At 52.1% G+C, this 23629-nt stretch overlaps 1 protein-coding gene across 1 annotated transcript in view; it reads right to left on the bottom strand.

Annotated features, from left to right (window-relative positions):
* Window positions 1-23629, bottom strand: part of USP34 (ubiquitin specific peptidase 34) — a 2509780-nt gene that overhangs the window by 447184 nt on the left and 2038967 nt on the right. Inside the window, exon 68 of the mRNA XM_085612349.1 lies at window positions 10258-10415. Within this exon, the coding sequence (XP_085468475.1) occupies window positions 10258-10415 (158 nt within the window). The remainder of the gene's footprint in view (window positions 1-10257; window positions 10416-23629) is intronic.

Here is a 23629-nt window from a genome sequence, read left to right as displayed (position 1 = left end):
ATTGGCTGAAAGCCCCTTCCTTGGCCATGAAAAGAGGTGAAAAGCAGACGGGAGATGGGTGGTGACTTGGCCATAGCCAGTGAGTCCTTAAAGCTCTCCAGAGCCATGTAAGCCTGGTCTCGGAAGAGACTGATGCCATCAAATGGAATCTCTATAAGGGAAGCCTAGACATCCCCAGAAAAGTCATAAGTTCTAAGGCAGGCATAGCGTTGAACAGCCACCGTCGAAGACATCACTCTGCACAGCAAGTCGGTGGTGGTAAGCCTACAACGAATGGTGAACTTTGCCGCATCTCTCCCATCTGATACTGCTTGGGAGAGAATGGCCTCCTGCGGGACCTGAGACAGCACTTTCGTAGCCGTTTCCCACATAGGGTGGGCTTAAAGGCCCGATGGGGCATGCAGTGTTCACCGTCCGCAATGAAAGGCTAGCAGAAGAAAAAAGTTTCTTGCTCCAACTATCCAGCCTTTTGAGTTCCCTGTCTGGGGGTGCAGAAAGGAATGCACCTTGTGAGGTAGCGGCTTGGACCACCAAGATGTCTGGGGTAGGGTGGTTGGTGAGAAATGTTAGGTCGTCCGGCGCAGGGTGATGGCAGGAGGTGTTCTGAGAAGGAGACACCCGGCTGCAGGACCACTGTCAATAAGTTCATCTTGGCCTCCACTGAAAGGAGCTCAAGGTCCAGGACCTCAACTGCCCTTCTCACCACCATAGCATTTAAAGCTACCTCCTCTGTAGCCACAGTAGGGGGAGAAAGCAGGCCAGTATCTGGCAAAGTATTCAGTTCATTGGCTTTACCCAATTCCTCATACCAGTCCATTTCGTAATAAGGGTGGTCATGTAAAGGGTCCAGCGAGCCCTCCCAATCTTCCTCCATTCCTAGCCCTTCAAAATAAGGCTGAAGAACCGACATAGGACCCAAGGGTACTATCGGCGCTGGAATCGGCATTGGTAGATGCCGATTCAGCTCCGGGTCGTCAGGGATGAGAATAGGGCTGGTGCCGGTGGCTTTGGGAATCTGCGCTAGAAAAGGCCGCAGTGGCATGACCGGCGACGGTCCTGGTTCACCACCGGATCCACTGGGGGTGGAGGGGGCATCAGCGCCGGGGCTGGAGCTGCCGGAGTAGAACCTGATGGAGCGAAGCCTGAGCCTCCGGGGCCGGAAGGTGCTCCAGGAGGGTTAGGTCGCCTAAATATGAGGTACATGGTGTCATATAATTCTTTAAGCTGGGTGGGGGTTGATCCTGGAAAGGCAGGGAAGCGCAGAGTGGACCAAGGCGCATAATCGGCAGAACAAGGCCTAGAGCATCAGCCGATAGACGGGGAAAAGTTGAAGACGAGGAAAGAAGAACAAGTTACTTACCTTCGGTAACGATATATCTGTAAGATAGGTTAGTTATAGATTCCTTACCTTAGAATTACCCCCAGGCGTCAGACTGGATCCGGAACGTTTTTCGGCAGCAGTACCCCTGCGTGTCGAAAGGTGGCTTCGGTCGGCTCTGCGTTCGTCATTGGCATTGTGGTCACCAGGATGTAATAAAACAACAATGTCTCAGCTGGCAATCATTTGCAAAGGGCTATTAAAATAGTAGCGTACATCATAAAGGAAGGGAGACAAGGAAGGGAGACCACAACGGGAACGGTAAAGAGAATCAAGTATTATATGTAGGTAGTTGTAACAGCACTACAGTACAATTCAATATATGGTACCATATCGGACGAGTGACACTGGGTGAAAAAACTTGCAGCGTGAACGCTGAAAGAGTAAGAACAAATAACAATGTGGTCAATACTACAATATAAATATATACAATCTGTATTTTCTGATTTGGGATAAATAAATTGACCACGACAGCGCCAGTTCTGTGCTGGGTAGTCAACGGCGTTTCTGCCCGATTGATTTCAGGTCAACATCAGGACACTGGTCACTAGTTTCAACAATAGTGCGGAGTTAAGCGAATCGCAAGTCGTGCAGGGCAGCCAAAAGGTCCAGCCAGGGGGATCAATCAATATGGATGCCTAGCCACAGGGTGAATAAATAGAGTGTGGGCGAGGTGTTAATAGAGCAAAGGTCAACTTTGTAAATGGAGAATCCGGCGTGGTGCGCAGGAAAACTGCAGATTAATCAGGGCGGGGTTTGTAGGTCCCTAGGAGGTTGCCAAGAGCAGGAAGCTAGGTGATGATCTGAATCACGGCGATCCAAGCTCCTAAAGGACCGGACTAGAGCCGGCTTAGGGATCGTGTGTGCCCTCGGTCAGAGAGCAGGCAAAATAAGAAGAGGAGTCAATCCTCCGAGTTGCAGGCGGGCCCGGGACGATTGAAGCTGGGATGACGTAGCGGTAGCTACTTAGACGCCGCCCTCGCATGCGGACGTCAGTTCTGTACACGACTTTCCACGCCAGAAGCACATAGCCATGCAAGACACTGAGCACTGGTGCACAAAAACTAGGACCCTGAAAGGAAATCCTTAACCCTAGAAGTTAGTTCGCAAAACGGGGAGGATGGTTGGGGAGGTAACGAATCTATAACTAACTAATGTTTCTTACAGATATATTGTTACCGAAGGGAAGTAACTTGTTCATCTGAAAGAAACAGTTAGTTATAGATCCGTTATCTTAGAATAGATACCCCAGGAATACCAACCCCGGAGGTGGGTCTGCGAACCAAGTTCACACTAGAAAGGCCAAAGAAGCCATCTCTCAGGACTTGGCTGTCCAGGCAGTAGTGTTTAGTAAACATGTGCAGTGATGCCCACGTAGCTGCCAGACAGGTGTCATTGAGGGAGACTCCACGTCCCAAAGCAGTGGAAGCTGCTGTCGCCCTGGTGGAATGGGCGCGTAGCCCTACTGGAGGCTCCTTAATTGCCAAGGAATCGCAAGTTTTGATGCACAAAATAACCCATCTAGAGATCGTCCATTTGGGCACGGCCCATCCTTTTATAGCACCAACGTAGCCAACAAAGAGCTGGTCATCCAGCCAGAATTGCTTTGTGCGATCCAAATAAAATGCAAGTGCACGTTTTGGATCCAGACGGCAGAGCCTCTCTTCCTCTTTGGAAGGATGCGGAGGCAGAGAAGGTGGGTAAAGTGATGGTCTGTCCAAAATGGAAAGGAGTAACCACTTTGGGAAGGAAGGATGCACGAGTTCCAAGGACAACCTTGTCCGGATGGACAATCAGAAAAGGAGGTATTGATGAAAGAGCTTGGAGAGGGCATAGCTGATGGCCACAAGGAAGTCAGTTTTTAAAGTCAGAAGCCTGAGGACAGTTATGTAGCGGCTCAAAGGGAGTGCACATAAGGTATGTAAGAACCAGATTCAAGTCCCACTGGGGCATTACGAAGGGAACAGGTGGAAAAAGATGAGTAATGCCCTTAAGGAAGTGATTTACCACAGGGGACTTGAAAAGAGAAGGTTGATCAGGAAGCCTAAGAAAGGCTGAAATGGCCGAGAGGTAGCCCTTTACAGTGCCCAGAGCAGAGCCCTGCTGGGCCAAAGAAAGGAGGAACAAGAGAACTTCACAAAGAGGGGTAGAAAGGGGATCCACAGCCTTTGCTGCAAACCATGCCACAAATGTGTTCCATCTACAGGCGTATACTGTCTTAGTGGAGGGACGCCTGGCTGCCAAGTTAACATTGAAAACTTCGGGAGGCAGGTCAAACGACATCAACTGCCGCTGCTCAATCTCACGCAAGGAGGTGGAGGCTGGACAGGTTCGGGTGGAGGGCTGTCCCCTGCTGCTGCGACAGAAGATCCTCCCGCAGAGGCAGTCTGATCGGAGGATCAATGGCCATGTGTAGCAGCTCAGGATACCAGACTCTTCGTGCCCAATCCGGAGCAACAAGAATGACTTCGGCCTGGTCGCGCCTGATCTTCTCTGGGCAGAAGTGGTATAGGCGGAAAGGCGTACAGAAGACGCAACTCCACTTGTGACGAAAAGCGCCGCCTAGCGAGTGCCACCTTGGAAATTCCAACGTGCAGAATTGCTGACATTGCACTTTCTCTTTGGTGGCAAATAGATTTAACCAACGCACTCCCCACTGTTGAAAGAGACCTTGCACCACCTCAGAGTGAAGACACCATTTGTGATCCATCATGCACCTGCGGCTGAGTTAGTCCGTCCTGCCATTCAGTGAACTTGCCAGGTGTCGAACCACCAGGGATATGCCCTGATATTCCAGCCATGTCCAGAGGCGGAGGGCCTCTTGACATAGGGTCCACGGCCCCACCCCGCCTTGTTTGTTGCAGTACCACATGGCGGTGGTGTTGTCCATTAACACCTGCACTACTCTTCCTCAGACAGAGGGAAGGAATGCTTTGAGTGCAAGACAAATCACCCGAAGCTCCAGAAGGTTGATGTGGAGCCTGGACTCCGCCGGAGACCATAGGCCTCTGATCTCCGCCTCCCCCATGTGGCCGCCCTATCCCAGAATTGATGCATCGGTCACCACTGTGAACTCTGGTTGGGGAAGGGAGTGGGATCTGCCGTCGACCCAATACTGGTTCGTTAGCCACCACTTCAATTGGAGTGCAGTGCCTTCCGAGATCTGGACGCAATCGGACAGGTTCCCCTGATGTTGTGCCCACTGGAACTTCAAGTTCCACTGCAGAGCCCGCATATGCCATCTGGCATGGTCCACCAGCAGGATGCAGGAGTCCATCAGGCCCAGTAGCCGGAGGGTCATCCTGACCAAAATCCATGATAGAGGCTGAAAGATCGGACTCATAGCCCGAATATCCCAGACTCAATGTTCAGGAGCATAGAACCGAAACTGCGTTGTGCCCAGAACCGCTCTGATGAAGAGGAGCTTTTGAGAGGGAGTCAGGTGTGACTTCGGCACGTTGATGGAGAACCCCATTCAATGCAGGAGGTCGGCCTTAGTCTGGAGGTGGGAGACGACAGCCCGGGGCGAGCCCGCCTTCAACAGCCAGTCATCGAGATAGGGGAAGACTTGAACCCCTGATCTGCGCAGATGAGCTGCGACCACTACCATCACTTTCGTGAACAACTGAGGGGCGCTGTTAAGGCCAAAGGGGAGAACGGTAAACTGAAAGTGCTCGTGGCCTCCCGTGAACCAAAGGTAACGCCGGTGGGCAGGCAGAAGGGGGATGTGAAAGTAAGCGTCCTGCAAGTCCAACGCTACCATCCAGTCTCCAGGGTCGAGGGCAGACAGGACCTGAGCTAGCGTAAACATTTTGAACTTCTCCTTCCGGAGGAAACGGTTGACGTCCCTGAGATCCCAGATAGAATGCAGGCCTTTGTCCTTCTTAGGCACCAGAAAGTAGATGGCACCCCTGGCCAAGAGTGTGAGAAGTTGGCCTGATATATGATGTCACTAGTTCTAGTGTACACCTTGTATCAGTCCAAACAACCCTTATGGTGATTGGTTGTAAAGTCAACCTTATAGACCAGCTATCCTAGTGGTAGCATGGACAAGATCAGTCTTAGGCTAAACTCTGTATGGCATGTGAAGCCAGCTGTTATACCATTATAGTCCCTTGAATACCAAATGAAAGGACACCGCACCAAGTATATATAAAGTTAGAATGTATTTATTCTAGCATATACCCTCAGCACTCTTTATGAGGTCAGAGGTCTAAGTACAAACAATTTCTTAAGTAGAATACGTTAAGTTCCACAGGAAAATACAGTTAGGCCCAGGGGCCACGCAAACCATATACTAAGAAAGTGGTATAAGTACCACGTCACGAACAGGGAGTAGGCCTAGGGCATCGCTGGGGCTACACTATCCCACCAAGAGTTAGGAAGTGGGAGGCCCACGGAAGCGTGTGCAGTGTGGAAACACACACGCGGGTTACATTAAAGTCAATGGGAATGTAACAGATAGAAATAGGGAGAATAAGGACACTTCCGAAGGAGCTAGGAGGAAGCAACTCAAGACTTAGACACTTGGATAGTCAATATCCACTGGAGCACCGGAGTACTCGCGTTACCTCACCCACAAGAGACGGGTGCATAGGTGTGAAGATGTGTCGCGTGTCGTCGCTGGATCCTATGGATGCCTGAAGAACAGATGCTGGCAGGCGGCCAGGAGGAAGATGTCCGGGGGATCCAAGGGTGGATCTTGAAGGAGGAACACCTGCAAGCAGAGGGGACAAAGTCTGGGTCACTAGCCAGTGACCGTTGTGGAATCAGGAAGGAACCAGGCGATGTCGTGCAGAACACAGGTGATGTCGTGAAGCTTGTCTCTGCAGCTGCGTGGACCAGGAGGCGTCGAGGACGACCAGAACCAGGATAAGAGCTGTCCCACGAAGGATCTTGCTGATGGCGGAGTCGACTTCCCGGGGGCTGGGTTACCTGCTAGGTCCCTCCTATGGGTGGGACCAGGGAGGGGGGTGGTTACACCCCCTTCCCTTTGTCCAGTTTTGCGCCAGGACTGGGGCTGGAGTACCCCAGCACCGGTTTGAACCGGGCTATGCATGGGACACCTTGTGTGCCCCAGGCAGTGTCTCGTTTCTTTCATCCCTCCCTGCCCCAATACACTAATTCCTGTTTGGGGTGGTGCTAGCACCTCCCAAGGCAGGAAGCCTATTGTCCAAGCCTCCCTCGCTGGAAGGACTCCCAGCAGCAGGAGGTCAGACTTGTGTCTGTGGCAGCAGCGTCCATTTTGTGACGCTGGGGCTCTGGTTAACTTTAACTGGGTAGTAGGATTTCAACATGTCTTCCCCCTCTAGAAGGGGGGAATACTATCCTCACCGCCAGAAATGGTGTGGGGGTAGTATTCCAAAGTGTTAGACATCTTACACAACATGTTTTGATAAAGCCAAACCATAGTTACCATAACCGCGAGGATTATAAGGCACTTTAAGAGTATATGGTAGGCGATATCATAGCACAGGGATACTACACCTAAGCAAGGGGTGATTACACGACCTTGCCCCAGCTGAGTGATCAGCCAGTTGTGTCACGATGGAAGGCCAGCCAGGGGTGGCATAATACATGCTGCCACCCCTGGTAGGCCTAGGGTACACCCATGCCCTGGGTACCTAAGGTACACTGTACAGGGTCCAATAAGGTGAACCTTACCAATTGGATTATGTACCCAAGTACATAGTATGAATTTAGAGAGAGAACAGCTGGGCTGTGGGTCTGATTAGCAGGCCCACAGCCACATCTAAGTCGTAAACCAGTAAAGCAAAAGGAAAAAGTGGGGGTGACCATAGGAAGCAGACCCTACTCTCCTACAAACAGTGTCGAAACTTCCTGTTGGAGGAGGGCCAGATGATCCTCCGGCATGCGATGGTACTGAGGTGGCATGGATGAAGGGGTAGTTTCGAAGGGGAGGGAGTAGCCCCTTCGAGCTATGTACAAAACCAACCTGTCCGATGTAAAGGTGCGCCAGTGGGGGAGGTGATGGCAAATCCTGCCGCCCACTGGCAATTGGTGGCCCTGAAAGGTCGGACTAGGAGGGTTTGGGGGCTGTGGTGGACTGGCCCACCCGCTGACCCCCAGAACTACGGTGGTGGTTCCCACGTCCCCGGCCGCGCAGGGGCTGAATAGTTTGCACTGGCCTATGGATCTGGGCGGAACGTGGCAGGGCACCCCTTCTGTAGCCACGAAAGGGGCGAAATGCAGACCGTGCAGGGCGGGTGGTGGAGAGGCCCAAGGACCTGGCCGTAGCCCGAGAGTCCTTAAAGCGCTCCAGCGTGTTGTCTGCCTTGTCGCCGAATAGGTGACGGCCATCAAAGGGCATGTCAATAAGAGTGGATTGGACATCCCCGGAAATACCAGTCAACCTCAACCTGGTGAGTCGGCGGTATCCAGCCCACAACCAATGGTAAACATTGCTGTGTCTCTCCCTTCGGCAAGTGCACAGGAGAGTACGGCCCGGGCCTCCTCCGAGCACTAAGGCAGCACTTGCGCCACCGTATCCCACACAAAGTCGGTATAACGGCCCAACAGACACGCAGTCCCAAGCTGGAGGAAGAAAACATCATCTTCTCAAGATGGTCCAGCTTTTTGGATTTCCTTTCTGGTGGTGCGGTAGGGAATATGCCTTTGGAGGTGGCAGCTTGGACCACCAAGCTCTCAGGGGTGGGGTGTTGGGAGAGGAAAGATGGGTCGCCCGGAGCCGGGGGGAGGCGTCCGGCACTCACTTTATCCACAGGAGCCCCTGTGTTGGACCTGGAGCAGGTGGCCAAAAGGATGTCAGTGAGGGCTTCATTAAACGGTAGCTGGGGCTCCCAAGAGCTTGCCGCCGGATGAAGCACCCCTGTCAGGAGGTGTATCCTGACTGCCACCGTAGGTAGCTCGAGGTGGAGAGCCTCGGCCGCCCAACACAACACCACGGCGTAAGACGCTCCCTCCTCCATAGCCATGGTAGGAGGAGACAACATGCCATGGTCTAGTGAGCTATCCACACCACTGGCTCCCCCGAGTTCCTCTTTCTAGCCCGCTTCATAGCCTAACTGGTCAGTTAGAGGGTCTCCAGACCCCTCCCAGTCCTCCTCTCCCTCTTCTGGCTGCTAATCTGGTCTAAAAGAGCCAGGGTAGAACAAGGGAACAAAAGTACCCGTCGGCGCCGGATATGGTGTTGGTCGACGCCGGTCAGGCTCCGCATCTACATCGAGGTGGTGGCCGGGGTCAATGTCGGCTGGGGACACAGCCGACGCCAGCTGCGGACGTGGTGCCGGTTGAATTGACACAGGGGAGGTGTCACAAGGTCAACCGACGCAGATCCAGGCCTAGATCCAAGGGGACACTGCGGCACCAGGGCCGAAGCCGCTGGCATCGAAGGCCCAGGGCCCCAACCGAGTCCGTGGGGCCCGAAGGTGCACCGGCGGAGTCGGCCTGCCCAAAGATGGCATGCATCGCTTCGTAAAATTGACGAAGCTGGGCAGGGGCGCTCCGGGTCCCGGTAAGGGAGGGAAGCCCGAAGTCGACCCTTCAGACTCTGCACGTGGAGCCGTGGCAGGGGCACCAACCGCATCCCTCGTTGCGTTGGCTGACGGACGGTGAGAAATCGAAGAGCAACAATGCTTCTACTACTTCTTCTTGTGCTCCGACTTACCTGACCCAGAGTGCGAAGACTTGGAAGATGAATGATGATGGTGACTCCGCGACCGGCCCCTCGACCTCCCACGCGACCGGGACCGGGACCGGGACCTCAAACGGCATGGAGCCGTCTGCCGGGCCTTGAGAAGCTTCTGCAAAATCTTCGAATTCATGGTCCGGCAGTCGAAGCACGACTTGGGGTCGTGGTCACGCTCCAAGCAGAACAGGCACATGTTTTGCGGATCCATCACCGACATCAGTCGGCTACAGGAACCGCAAGCCTTGATGCAGGGCACCCCTGACGTGCACCAGGAGTCGAAGACTCGAAAACATTGTCGACAATAAAAGTCAGTCAAAAAGTGGCTGGAGGTGCCGCTCTCTCCGGATCTGCGCTGGAAAAAGAAAGATATCTCATGCCGGCAACCACGATGCCAACGACAAACGCAGAGCCGATCGATGCCACCTTTCGACACGCAGGGGTACTGCTGACAAAAAACTTTCTGGATCCAGTCTGACGCCTGGGGGTAATTCTAAGGTAAGGAATCTATAACTAACTGTTTCTTTCAGATAAGAACGGTCATCAGCGCACCAAGGTGGCGCCTATACAGGTGACGCGGATGTCACTTCCGGCGCAGACGATGTCATGCGGAGCCGACCAGCGCCAACTACCGGCGTGCAAGGGTATTGCTTGAGGAAAAGTCTTCCAGATCCAACCTGAGAAATTCTACTGTAAGGAATCATCTGCAGCTAGATGTCTCAATCAGATATATACGACAACATTGCACATCTTCAGAAATGGCACTTAGTTCAGAGTGTTGAGCGATAGCAGAGGCAGAAAACGGCAAAAGAAGGTTATCAGATGAAGGCAGGTAATGTAAGTTTGGTCGAGAAAGCTGTGTCATAACGTTTCAAGACACAAGGCAATATCAAACAGCACATGATTCTCAGCAGTAACCCTTACTGTAAATAAACACAGCAGCTGAACTGTTAACATAAACTGTATGGAAAGTTACAGACATAAAAAACAGCAGACAATGTGCAACTAAATCCCCAATCAATATCTGAAATAATAAAGTGACCCTGAAAAAAAACAATTCACAAAATCACCCATAACAAACAATCATCTCAAAATATGTTTTGGTTTTCACCCCAAAACATTCGAGTAAAATGTATTAATGACAACGAATTAAAATACATATCCTGTTTTAAATCTGTGCAGGATATCAGTGTGCCAATTAAAGTGTTACCTTATTAGTGTAGTCCAGCAGGAGCGTCCATCTATGCAGCGCAAGTAGCAGCTAATTGTAGTTTTTTTAAATTGCTTAATATCTTCCAATTCCTCTTCTCTCATATCAGGCCTTTGAGATACAAACAACTGCATGAGGTTAAACAACTCTTCCACAGCCTATAGAAAAAAGATGTGAAAGGGTAGCAAATGTTAATATCTGTCAATATACATCGTCCACAAATGCAAAAATGACTATCCAGTGATCTTGATGCTTCCAGGCTCCCCCCAATACTGTTACTGGAATCCTCTTTTCGATTTATAACCACTGGTTGAACTTGAAACACTTTCGCAAAGTCTTAATTAGAAGATTAATTCCACATAAAGAGGTGATGCATATACACATTTAATCATCTTCTGGAAGATTACCAGGTTGCGAGGGAGTTGTTCAACCATTTTGGCAAAATGGCTAAAAATGAGGACAAAGTCAAATAACAAGTTAGTCCATATGAACAAGTTCCTTTCCTGAAGGCGATGGGGGCACAACAACCAAGCGCACTGGTGACAGTTCAAAGTCTTGTTTTAACAAATCACAAAGTAATATTTAATTGATGCTTCACTCTCTCAGGCCAAAGACCCAGTCCTCAAAAATGAATTCTACAATTGGAAAGGAGCGTCAATGTATCTGCTACGGCATATAATCAATTATTGTTATTCGAGAATCAAATACATAGGCAAACTCATTTCATATGTGTTTTCTATTTATTAATTCAAAGGAAAACCGTAGCTCCAAAATATATGATGTTTTCTATCCAAAAAAACATTAATGTTACTTTCTTTTGATGTTTTTAGTTTTGGGGAATGTGATTGAATTATTGATTTTCTAAAAATACATAGGGATCTAGTTAGACCCGGTGTGAGAAGTTGGCCTGGTATATGATGCTCACTAGTTAAAGTGATCACCTTGTACCATGCCAAGCAACCCTTATGGTGTGGTTGTAAGTCAACCTTTTCGGACTAGCTGCCCTAGTGGTAGCGTAGGCTAAGCAGTCTTTGAGGCTAAACTCGTGAAGCGTGTTAAGCCAGCTGTTTTACCAAATGCAACCCCCTTTTATACCAATGAAAGGACACCACACAGATATATATTCAAAATATATATGTATTTATTTCTCAAAGTAACCCCTAGTCTCTTTATGAGCACAGGGGCACAAATCGTCAAACAAGATTACAGTAGAGTACAATATATAAGTTGCACTTTATATGGATAGGCCCTGGTGGCCGCTCAAACCATATACTAAAATAGTGGTATAAGTACCACGAACAGAAAAGGGAAAAGGCCTAGGGCCTCTAGAATCGCTGGGCCTACAAGGAGCTAACTTCAGTTAGTGACCAGGAGGTCCACTGGTGGCGTGCGCAGAGCAAATAGTCACACGCGTGCTCCCATAGGTTTCAATGGGTGCGTAAAAAGTACAAAGTTACTGCAAAAAGGATCTTCCGGATGGACTAGGAACTCAAGATTTGGAACACAGGCACTAGAGATGTAATACTACACTTGGGCACAGGTGTGCCAGCTTTACCTCACCCACAGGAAGCGGGTGCATAGGCCTCGAAGTGCGTCGGGTTTCTTCTATCTGTTCCGTGGAGCTTGAAGACAAAGATGCTGCAGGCGGTCGGTCCGGGGGAGATGCAGTGGATCCAAGAGTGGATCGGAGATGTTGAAGACCTGTAAGCAGAGGGGACAGTGTTCACAGTCACTAGCCAGTGACCAGCGTGGCACCAGGTGGGTACCAGGCAATGTCGGGTGCAAACAGGAAGAAAGGTGTAGCTTGTCTCTGCAGCCACGTGGTCCCTGGAGGTCGACGACGTCCAGGAGTCGGTTCACGAGCTGTCCCACGCAGGCTCTCGCTGTCGGCGACTTGATCGAAGCAAACAAGCCTTGGCAAAAGCAATTGTTGTAGGAGATGAAATAAGCTGATGGTTCTGACCAGCAAGGTCAGAAGAACTGCTCCTTTGGAGGGGAGCAAGGGCCAGTCTGGAGCAACCAGACCAGCGGTGTATTTCGTAAAGTTCGTCGCCAAGATGGCTACTAGCCAGCGGGCCAGCAACCGGTTAGGCGCGTCGAGTGGCAAAATGCAGAAGGGCCCCACGCAGATCGTGGAGATGCTGGAGGGCTCACCTTTGGTGCAGATGCTGCTCGAGGGTTGGGCTTCTCAGATCCCAAAGCACAACTTGGAGGGAGCCTCGGTTGTTGCACTTGTCAGCTTGTCGTGGTCGTTTCAAGATGGCTGGCTCCACGTGTCTCGGTGCCTCCACGGGTCTCCTCTTTTCAGGGACTGTGGATCGGGCGGTGAGAGGTCTGAAGGTCCAGGTCTTGTCAGTCTCTGGGCTCGGGCTCCGGCGGGAGGCGGCGGCAAAGCAGACGTTGATTCGCTGGATGGTGCTTGCGTTAGCAAGGTGGTCACTCCCTGACCACAGGGGAGATTGGCTTCAGTCCTCTGTGCAGCAGAGCGTCGAAGTTCCCGTCTTCTTCTTAGTTTCAAGTTGATTCCAGGATGTCTGAAGTCTTAGGACACAGCTCCTACCTTTAAGCGGATTCTAGGGTCCGGACTACCTGCTAGGTCCCTCCCTATGGGTGGGACCAGGAAGGGGGGTGGTTACACCCCCAATCCTTTGTCCAGCTCGCCCCAGGCCCGGGACTGGTGTGCCCCAGGACCGGTTTGAATTGGCATATGCACCGAGGCTCCTTGTGAGCCACAGGCATGTCTGGTTTCTTTCAAGCCCTACCTGACCAATACACAAAATCCTGTCTGGGGTGGTGCATGCACCTCCCCTGGCAGGAAACCCTTTGTCCACACCTCCCAAGCTGGAAGGACTCCCAGCAGCAGGAGGGCAGACTTGTGTCTGTGGTGGCAGCATCCATTTTGTGGAGCTGAGGCTATGTCTGATTTTACCCGGGTTTCAGGTACTGTACATGTCGTGTCCCTCTAGAAGGGTGGAATGCTAACCCCGTCGCCAGAATTGGCGAGGGGTTAGTATTCCAATTCGTATGACACCTTACTCGACATGTTTTGATAAAGCCAAACCAAAGATAGCATTTAACCGCGAGGTTCATAATGCACTTAAGAGTATATGGTATGACGATATCTGGAAACAGTAGAAGGAAGTTGTTCCGACCACTGCAGACAGGCTCAGCTCATGCCAGAGCACCATCTCACCTGGAACCAAGCACTCTGCCTTCAGGATTGTTAAGGCCTGCCATAGGAGTGACTTATAGGTTACCAGGTGTCCCATTTGAGGTTAGGTATAGGTATACTACACCTAAGTAAGAGGTGATTACACCAATTTACCCCAGCTGAGTGATCAGCCAGTTGTGTCAAATTGTTAGGCCAAGCCTGGGGTGGCATAATACATGCTTCAGCCCCTGGCAGGCCTTGGGTACACCAATGCCCTGGGTACCTAGTGTACACTGGTACAGGGGCTGACAGGGTGATCCACTTCCAATTGGTTATGCACCTAGGGTGCATAGTTTTAATTTAGTAGAGAGAACAGCAGGCTGGGGGTCTGATTGGCAGGCCCACAGCCTCAATATGTCAAAAACCAGTGAAGCAAAAAGCAAAAATTTGGGGTGACCATAGGATAGCAGACCCTACTCTCCTACACCCGGGATCCCTGGTTGGCTGAGGTAGGTACCTTAGGCCAAGTAGGCACCCACATTCCAACATCAGGGAAAGGAAGGTCACCTTCTTAGATAGCCCCACTCACCACCTTGGTAGCTTGGCACGAGCAGCCAGGCTTATCTTCAAGGCAAATGTGTAAAGTATTCGCAACCACGCTCACAATAATCCAATGATGACACCACAAATCGAATAGGAGACCACAAGATATAAAACCAACATATGAGGTTGTGTAATATTTCTCCTGGCCGGTTGTTAGGCCAGCCAGCCCTCGTAAGTTCTGGCGATGTCAATGAGCACTTCTAAAAATTCTCCTGTACTCCTAATATCATGTCATACAGTTTGTAATGCTAGAATCAGGCACTTTTGCAAAGTGAAAATACTGTAATGCGTAACATAGCAATCAGACACTCTGCAATGAAAAGAATGCAATGCGTAAAGCAACAATCAGGCACTTTGCAAGGTAAAATAATGCAATGCGTAATACAACCACCAGATATATAGTTCTGCAAAAATAAGGCAATGCGTATACACTAATCAGGTAATTCGTTAAGCAGGAATAATGCAATGCGCAATACGCTAATCAGGTAGTTCGTTCTGCAGAAACAAGGCAATGCGTCATATGAGAATCAGGTAGTTTGTTATGCAGATAAAAATGCCATGCGTCATTAATTAATAAGGTAGTTTGTTATGCAGGAATAATGCAATGCGTAATACAACAGTCAAGTACTCCGTTCTGCAGAAATGGAATACTACGTAGTACATTCAGGCCCTGATCACCAGGCCTTAGGCGGTCTCTCCGCCTCTCCTTCTGACTTGCAGTCAGCCTCTCACACTTGCACCCAACACAGTACGATGTGATCCCAAAGTGCATCTTCGCACTATGGCCCCTGTACCGCCACTCCCTTGGCAATAAGGGCCGTGATACGAGCCGAAGCAGAGGCTTGTGCTGCCAACACGAAAGAGAGGCCGAGAGCGTCTCCCTCCGAGCCCGCGCCCCAGGAGTCGACACACGTTACCGGGGGGGGTGCGAACTCACTCTGCTCTCTTCGTCCAGCGGCTGGGCCTCCAATACAGCTTTGTGAAATGGCAACGGCGGCTCGGGCCGGCAACTTAGCTCCTCTGGGACTGCCGGTCCGGGTCGCTTCAGTTACGAAGATCACAGGCTGCCACAAAGCACACGCACTCCGTGTCACTGAGTCTTCCTTCACTCCGGGTGCACGATCACTGGGCACTCCACACACAGGTCTCAGGCTGCATAAAGATCACGCGCACAGCGTCGCTGAGACTGACTTTACTCCGGTGCACACAATAACAAGGAAAATCCCGACAAAGGTCTCCCGGTGCACAACGCACCCGCACACAGCAGCAATGAGACTCACTTTGATTCCGGTGCACACGATAACAAGGCAAATCCTCACAAAGGGGTTCAGGCTGCACAAAGAACACCGAGTCGCTGATCCTTGCTTAAACTCCAGGTGCCCACGATCACAGGTCGATCCTCGTGAAGGTCTCAGGCTGCACAAAGCGCACACACACAGCGTCGCTGAGACTCATTTGGACTCCAGGCACCTACGATCAGAGAGCAGTTCTTACGAGGGTCTCAAGCTGCAACAGGCACGCTAACAGAGCACCGTTGAGACTCTCCTGGAAACTTTTGTGTTCCTGTGTTTCCGAAGAGGGAGCCAGCTCACCTCAGGCCCTTGGGGATAAGTTACTTCAGGACACAGCAAAGTCCTTCAAGCAGGGGGACACAGCACACAACAAAGTCCCTTTAGCCTTTCCTTGGTTGAAACAGCAAACTGCAGGCCAGCCCCAGATCAAGGGTCAGTCCTAGCCTTCAGTCTCTTCAGTTTTTCCTTCCTTGGCAAAGGTCCTCTTGACCACGAAGTAGCTCCAGTCTTGTTCACACTTGATCAAGCCATTCTCCAAAGTACAGGGGCTTCGGTTCTCTTAGTTATAACCCTCAATGGCTTTGAAGTCTTTGTGCTTCAGGGAGCACTGACCACTGTTCAAACCAGTTCTGGGTGCCTCCCTGCCAGTGACACCTTTCTTCCTTTGATTAGTGGGGGTCTGGATTCTCAATCAATCAACAGGAGATGAGCCAATTGTTTTATAGCAGCAACCCAGGCCTCTTGACCTATCGCTTTCAAATCCAGACAGTCAATCCACAGCCAGGCAGAGAGAGACAGAAATGTCAGGGCACAAAAACGCAGCCATTTCAAAAAGAGTGGCTTCTGAAAACACAATGCAAAAACCACCTACATAAAAAGATGTGTTATAACATTTTGAGTTCAGGCATACTAAACATCACCTTTCCATCTTAAGCCTTTAGGAAGATAGGCTGGAAAGAACAAGTTACTTACCTTCGGTAACGATGTATCTGTAAGAAACATTAGTTAGTTAGATTCCTCACCTTAGAATATCCCCAGGCGTCAGGCTAGATCCGGAAAGATTTTTGTCGGCGTTGGAATGACGTCATCGGAGTACTTAGACGCCGCCCTCACGCGCTGACGTCAGTTCTTATACATAGCTTTCCGCGCCAGGGACGCTGAGCCATGCAAGAGACCGACACCGGTGCCAAAAAATCTAGGGCCCTGAAAGGGAGAACCTTAACCCTAGATGTCGATTCGCAGAACGGGGAGGCTGGGTGGGTCGGTGAGGAATCTAACTAACTAATGTTTCTTACAGATACATCGTTACTGAAGGTAAGTACCTTGTTCATCTGAAAGAAACACGTTAGTTAGATTCCTCACCTTAGAATAGATACCCCAGCAATACCAACCCCGGAGGTGGGCCTGCGAACCAAGATCACACCAGAAAGTCCCGGAGAACAGAACGGCCAAAGTGGCCATCTCTCCGGACTTGGCTGTCCAGGCAATAGTGCTTGGCAAACGTGTGCAGTGAAGCCCACGTTGCCGCCCGACAGATGTCCTGCAAGGGGACTCCCCGTCCCAGGGCAGTTGTCGCCGCTGTGGCCCGGGTGGAATGGGCTCTCAGCCCAACAGGAGGGACCTTTTTCGCCAAGGAATAGCAGATCTTAATACACAACACGACCCATCGCGAGATGGTCCGCTTGTGCACAGCTTTACCCTTCTTAGCACCTACATATCCAACAAACAGTTGATCGTTCACCCGGAAATGTTTTGTGCGGTCCAAGTAAAAGGACAGCGCACGTTTTGGGTCCACACGGTGGAGCCGCTCTTCATCTTTTGAAGGTTGCGGAGGCGGAAAGAAGGTGGGCAGCGTGACAGATTGCCCGATGTGAAAGGGAGTCACGACTTTAGGAAGAAAAGAAGGAAGTGTCCGGAGGACAACCTTATCCGGATGAACCGAAAGGAAGGGAGGCTTAGCTGACAGAGCCTGGAGCTCATTCACCCGCCTAGCGGAGGTGATAGCCACCAGGAAGGCAGTTTTCAGAGTCAGTAGACGAATTGGACAGTTGTGAAGGGGCTCAAAAGGAGCGCACATCAGAAAAGTGAGAACAAGGTTCAAGTCCCACTGAGGCATTACGAATGGAACAGGAGGGAACATATGAGTAATGCCCTTCAGAAAACGGGAGACAACAGGGGACTTGAAAAGAGAAGACTGATCAGGAAGCCTTAAGAAAGCAGAGATTGCAGCAAGATAACCCTTCAAGGTGCCCAGAGCAGAGCCCTGCTGGGCCAAAGAAAGAAGAAAGAGTAGAACCTCAGAAAGAGGGGCGGAAAGGGGATCCACAGCCTTGGCTGTGTACCATGCCACAAATTTGTTCCACCGGCAGGCGTATACCGTCTTTGTGGAGGGACGCCTGGCTGTCAGAATGACATCACAGACTTCAGGAGGCAAGTCAAATGGCATCAACTGTCGCCGCTCAATCTCCACGCATGGAGGTGGAGGCTGGACAGGTTCGGGTGTAGGACCGTCCCCTGCTACTGCGACAGAAGGTCCTCCTGAAGAGGCAGTCGTATCGCGGGATCGATGGACATACTGAGTAGCTCGGGATACCAGTACCTTCGTGCCCAATCCGGAGCCACCAAGATGACTTGGGCCCGGTCGCGCCTGATCTTCTTCAGCACTCTGGGCAGAAGTGGTATAGGCGGAAAGGCGTACAACAGACCGCAACTCCACTCGCGACGAAAAGCGTCTCCGAGCGAGTGCCGCCTTGGAAATTCCAACGAGCAGAATTGCTGACATACTCTATTTTGAATGCAATTTCTTTCCTGCAAACTGAATTATGGGTCATTGTAATTTTTCTTTAACAGCAGCTGAATCTAACCTGTTTTAGGTCTGGCTATACATGACTTTCACTGTTGACATTTTGTTACTTTAAAAATATGCACATTCTGTTGGCTGTTTGATGTATCGTTCCGCCTCTGTAGAGGACTTCCTATGCAATACATGAGGGGTTGTTTTCCATCTGAAAAGTACTTATACATCACACCTTTAATTATGTCTCATGCATGTGGTGTATACAGAACAAAATATTTGTATATTTGTTTTTGCATACGCCTTTTCTTAAATTGTTTTATCAGATTTTAAAGTGAGGCATCCCATCTTAGAAGTTCTTGGCTCCAGCTCAAGCAACCCCTCCTTGCTACATGAATGAAGCTCTTCTGCTGCAAGTTTTCCGCATCCACTTTCATCCACTTTCACTGGTGCGTTCTCTTTGGTGGCGAATAGATCTAACCAAGGCTCTCCCCACTGCAGAAAGAGACCTTGCGCCACATCCGAGTTCAGACGCCATTCGTGATCCATCATGCACCAGCGGCTGAGTTCGTCTGCTCTGGCGTTCAGAGAGCCCGCCAGACGTTGAACCACCAGGGTAATGCCCTGATGTTCCAGCCATGTCCAGAGGCGCAGAGCCTCCTGACAAAGGGTCCATGACCCCACCCCGCCCGGTTTGTTGCAATACCACATGGCGGTGTTGTTGTCCGTGAACACCTGCACGACACTTCCCCGGACAGAGGGAAGGAAGGCTTTTAGTGCAAGTCGGATCGCCCTCAGCTCCAAGAGTTTGATATGGAGCCGAGTCTCACCTCTCCCATATGGCCCCCCATCCCAGGAGGGACGCATCCGTCACTACGACATGCTCCGGTTGGGGTAAGGAGAGGGATCTGCCGCTGACCCAATCGCGATTCGTGAGCCACCACTGCAGCTGGTTCGCAGTGCCCTCCGAGATCAAGACATGGTCGGACAGGTTGCCTCGATGCTGGGCCCACTGAAACTTCAGGTCCCACTGCAGAGCCTGCATCCGCCACCTGGCGTGAGGTACCAACAGGATGCAGGAGGCCATCAGCCCCAGAAGCCGCAGCACCAACCTGACCGAAACCCAGGACAGAGGCCGGAAGATGGAAAACAGGGCCTGAATGTCCCGGACCCGCTGTTCCGGCTGATAGACCCGGAACTGCGCCGAATCGAGAACCGCCCCAATGAAAAGGAGCTTTTGGGAGGGACTCCGGTGCGACTTCGGCACATTGATGGAGAACCCCAGCGAGTGCAGGAGGTTGGCCGTAGTCTGGAGGTGGGAGACGACTTGCTGGGGCGAGCTCGCCTTCAACAGCCAGTCGTCGAGATAGGGGAAGACTGAAATCCCCGATCGGCGCAGATGAGCTGCGACCACCGCCATCACTTTCGTGAACACCCGAGGGGCACTGGTGAGGCCGAAGGGGAGCACGGTGAACTGAAAGTGCTCCTGACCCACCGTGAACCGCAGGTAACGCCGGTGGGCCGGCAGGACGGGGATGTGGAAATAAGCGTCCTGCAAGTCCAACGTTACCATCCAGTCTCCAGGGTCTAGGGCAGCCAGAACCTGAGCTAAAGTAAGCATCTTGAATCGGTCCTTCCGGAGGAAGGAGTTCACGCTACTGAGATCCAAGATCGGGCGTAGGCCCCCTTTGCCCTTCTTGGGAACCAGAAAGTAGTGGGACCTACTTCCAGACCAGGAACGTGCTAGACGGCCTCTTTGGCCAAGAGGGCCGAAACTTCCTCTCGTAGAAGATGCAAATGATCCCCCGACATACGGTGGGTCAGCGGTGGCATGGCTGGAGGGGTTGTCTCGAAAGGGAGGGAGTAGCCCCTTCGGACGATTTGCAGCACCCACCTGCCCGACGTGATGGAGCGCCAGTGGAGCAGGTGATGGCGAACTCTGCCGCCCACTGGCGTTGAATGGGCCTGAAAGCTCGGACTAGGAGGGCTTTGAGGCGGATGCTGCCGGGGTAGATGTGGACTGACCGGCACGTTGACCTCCAGTACCGCCTCGGCGGAATCCACATCCGCGACCGCGTACAGGTTGGTTCTGCGGCCGGTGGCTGGGCGGACGTGAGGAGGCGCCCCTTCCTTGGCCACGAAAGGGAAGAAAGGCGGAAGTTTGCGGCCGCGGGGCCGAAAGACCCAAGGACTTGGCCGTGGCCCGGGAGTCCTTGAACCGAGCCAGCGCACTGTCCGCCTTCTCACCAAAAAGGCGAGTGCCATCAAAGGGCATGTCCATGAGGGAACTCTGGACATCCCCCGAAAATGAAGTGGACCTCAGCCAGGCGTGACGCCGAAGCACCGCCGTGGTGGAAATCGCCCGGCCCAGCGAGTCCGTGGTGTCAAGTCCACACCGAATGGCATGCCGTGCTGCATCTCGACCGTCAGCAAGTGCTTGAGCGAGTAGTGCCCGGGCCTCCACCGGGCACAAGGGCAGCACGTCCTCCACCGTATCCCACAGAGAGTGGGAATAACGGTCCAAAAGGCAAGCGGTATTTAAAGACCGCATCCCCAAACTCAGGGACGAGAACTGTTTCTTGCCAAACTGTTCCAACCTCTTGGATTTCCGATCCGGAGGAGCGGACGGGAAGGAGGATTGGGAGGTTGAGGCCTGGATAACCAGACTCTCGGGGGTGGGGTGCTGGGAGAGGAAACTGGGGTCGCCCGGAGGAAGGCGGTGGCGCCGGGCAACGTTCCGATCCACAGGGGGAACTGTGGAGGGCTTGGACAAAGTGCCCTGTAGAACGTCTATGAGGGCCGAATTAAACTGCAGCAGAGGCTCAGTGGAGCTTGCTGTTGCATAAAGGACCTCTGCGAGGACGTTAGTCCTCACGGCCACAGCAAGCAACTCCAGCCCTAGGGCTTCGGCTGCCTTGTGCAGCACCACTGAAAAAGCTGCACCCTCCTCCGAGGCCACAGTCGGAGGAGAGATGAAGCCAGCGTCCGGCGAAGTGTCCAGACCACTGGCATCCCCCAGTTTGTCTGCCCAGTCCTGTGCAAGTTGACCCTGGAGGGCCATAGGGTCCTCAGACCCCTCCCAGTCGCCCCCGTCATCCGATTCCTGATAAACGGGAGGAACGATCGGAGCCGGACGGTAGATGAAATGATCATCCATCGGCGTCGGGTGCGGCGCCGTACCGGCGTCGGGTCCGGACCGGGGCTGAACCGGGGAACGGCGTCGTCCTGAGACGGTGCCGGTGGTGGAACCGGTATTGGCGCCGGCGGAGGAGACGTCGTGAGGTCGACCGGCGCCGACCGAGATCCAGGCCTGGATCCCTCGGGGACCTGCGGCGTCGGGGCCGGAGCCGTCGACTGCGCCGGGGCCGGAGCCGCCGGCACGCGAGATCGCCCAGTCGACCCTGCGGGGCCCGAAGGCGCGCCGGCAGTCATCGACGGCGAAGCCAGGCCCCTCATGGCCGAGAGGAAGGCACTGATCTCCGCCGGAGTCGCGTTAGTCCCAGGCACCGGCGGGTATGGGGACGAACGTGGCTCCTGCGGCTCCGACGGAGCGGCGGGGGTGGGACCACCCTGACCCTCAGCCGAGTCGCGCGACCGGCAAGCGGAGTCCAAAGAGCGATGTCGTCTCTTGGACTTCTTGGAGTGCTTCGACTTACCCGAAGACCCCGACGAGCGATGACGATGGCTGGGGCTCCGCGCTCGGTCAGTGGGCCTCCTCCTGGACCGGGACCGAGAGCGACGCGGAGCAGAGTGCCGAAGCTCGAGAAGCTTACAGGACCGCTCCCGCCTAGCTTTAGACGTCAAGGCCTTGCAATCGAGGCACGACTCCGCGTCATGGTCGGGCCCCAGGCAATACAGGCACCGGCGATGGTGATCCGTCACCGACATCAGGCGATGACAGGCATCACAGGCCTTGAAACCAGGCATCCTACCGGCACCAGAGTCGAGTCAATAGACCAAAAGAAGTCAAAAACTTAGTCAAAAAATGACTAGGGGTAAGCTCTTCCCGGATCGGCGCTTACTGGCGCGGAAAACAGAAGAAATGACGTCAGCGCGCGAGGGCGGCGTCTAAGTACTCTGACGACATCATTCCGGCGCACGACGCCGACGACGGACGCATCATTCTGCCGCAGGCGACGCCTACTGACGCGCAAGGGGTATTGCTACAAAAATCTTACCGGATCCAGCCTGACGCCTGGGGATATTCTAAGGTGAGGAATCTAACTAACGTGTTTCTTTCAGATACATATTACACAGCCTTCCCATTCTGTCCTATGGGCAAGATGGCCTTTTAACATTGAAAAACGAAATGGAGATTCTTTCACTTTCAGGACATGACACACACCTTAGTATATGTCCTACCTTTTTCATGCACTACACCCTGTCCAGGGGGTACCCTAGACCTACCATAGTGGTGTGCATAGAAAGGGAAGGGTAAGGTCTGGCAAGTGAGTGCACTTGACAGAACAACATGGCAGTTCAACAAACTGCGCGCAGGCCCTGCAATGGCAGGCCTGAGTTCTCTTTTTAAGGCTACTTGTGTGGGTGGCACAAATAGTGTTGCCGGCCCACTAGTGGCGTTTGCATTACCAGCCCTGGCACACACGGTGCACTGGACTAGGGACTTTACTAGTAAGGAAAACATACCAACTAATTACCATTACTTTATACAGAGAACACTTACACTTTGACACTGTTTAGCAGTGACAAAAGCATCAAAGTCAGTCAAAAATTGCGAAGGTAGAGGCAAAAAGTCGGGGGTAATCGCACCAAGAAGTGCCAGGTCTAACAGATTGTAGGAGAGTAGGGTCTGCTTTCTATGTTCACCCCCACTTTTTGCTTTTGCTTCACTGGTTATCGACTTAGATGTGGCTGTGGGCCTGCTAATCAGACCCACAGCCCAGCTGTTCTCTCTCTAAATTCCTACTATGTACTTTAGGTGCATAACCCAATTGGTTAGGATCACCTTATTGGCCCCTGTATAGTGTACCTTGGGTACCCAGGGCATAGGTGTACCCTAGGCCTACCAGGGGCTGCAGCATGTATTGTGCCACCCCTGGCCTGGCCTTCCATTATGACACAACTGGCAGATCACTCAGCTGGGGCAAGGTCGTGTAATCACTCCTTGCTTAGGTGTAGTATTCCTATACCTACCTTATATATAGACACATGTATACCTATCAGCCACTCCTATGGCAGGCCTTAACAATCCTGGAGGCAGAGTGCTTGGTAACATGTGAGATGGTGCTCTAGCATGAGCTGAGCCTGTCTGCAGCTTTCGGAACCATGTCCTTATAGCTGTTCTATGATATAGCCTACCATATACTCTTAAAGTACCTTATAATCTTAAACGGTTATGGTAACTACGGTTTGGCTTTATCAAAACATGTCGTGTAAGGTGTCTAACACTAGGGAATACTACCCCCATACCATTTCTGGCGATGAGGATATTATTCCTCCCTTCTAGAGTGAGAAGACATGTTGAAACCTACTTACCCGGTTAAAGTTAACCAGATCCCCAGCATCACAAAA

The sequence above is a fragment of the Triturus cristatus genome, chromosome 6, assembly GCF_964204655.1.
Source record: "Triturus cristatus chromosome 6, aTriCri1.1, whole genome shotgun sequence".
Lineage (NCBI taxonomy): Eukaryota > Metazoa > Chordata > Amphibia > Caudata > Salamandridae > Triturus > Triturus cristatus.
Note: the sequence above shows the minus strand (reverse complement) of the source record. Positions and strands in the feature narration are given on the sequence as shown.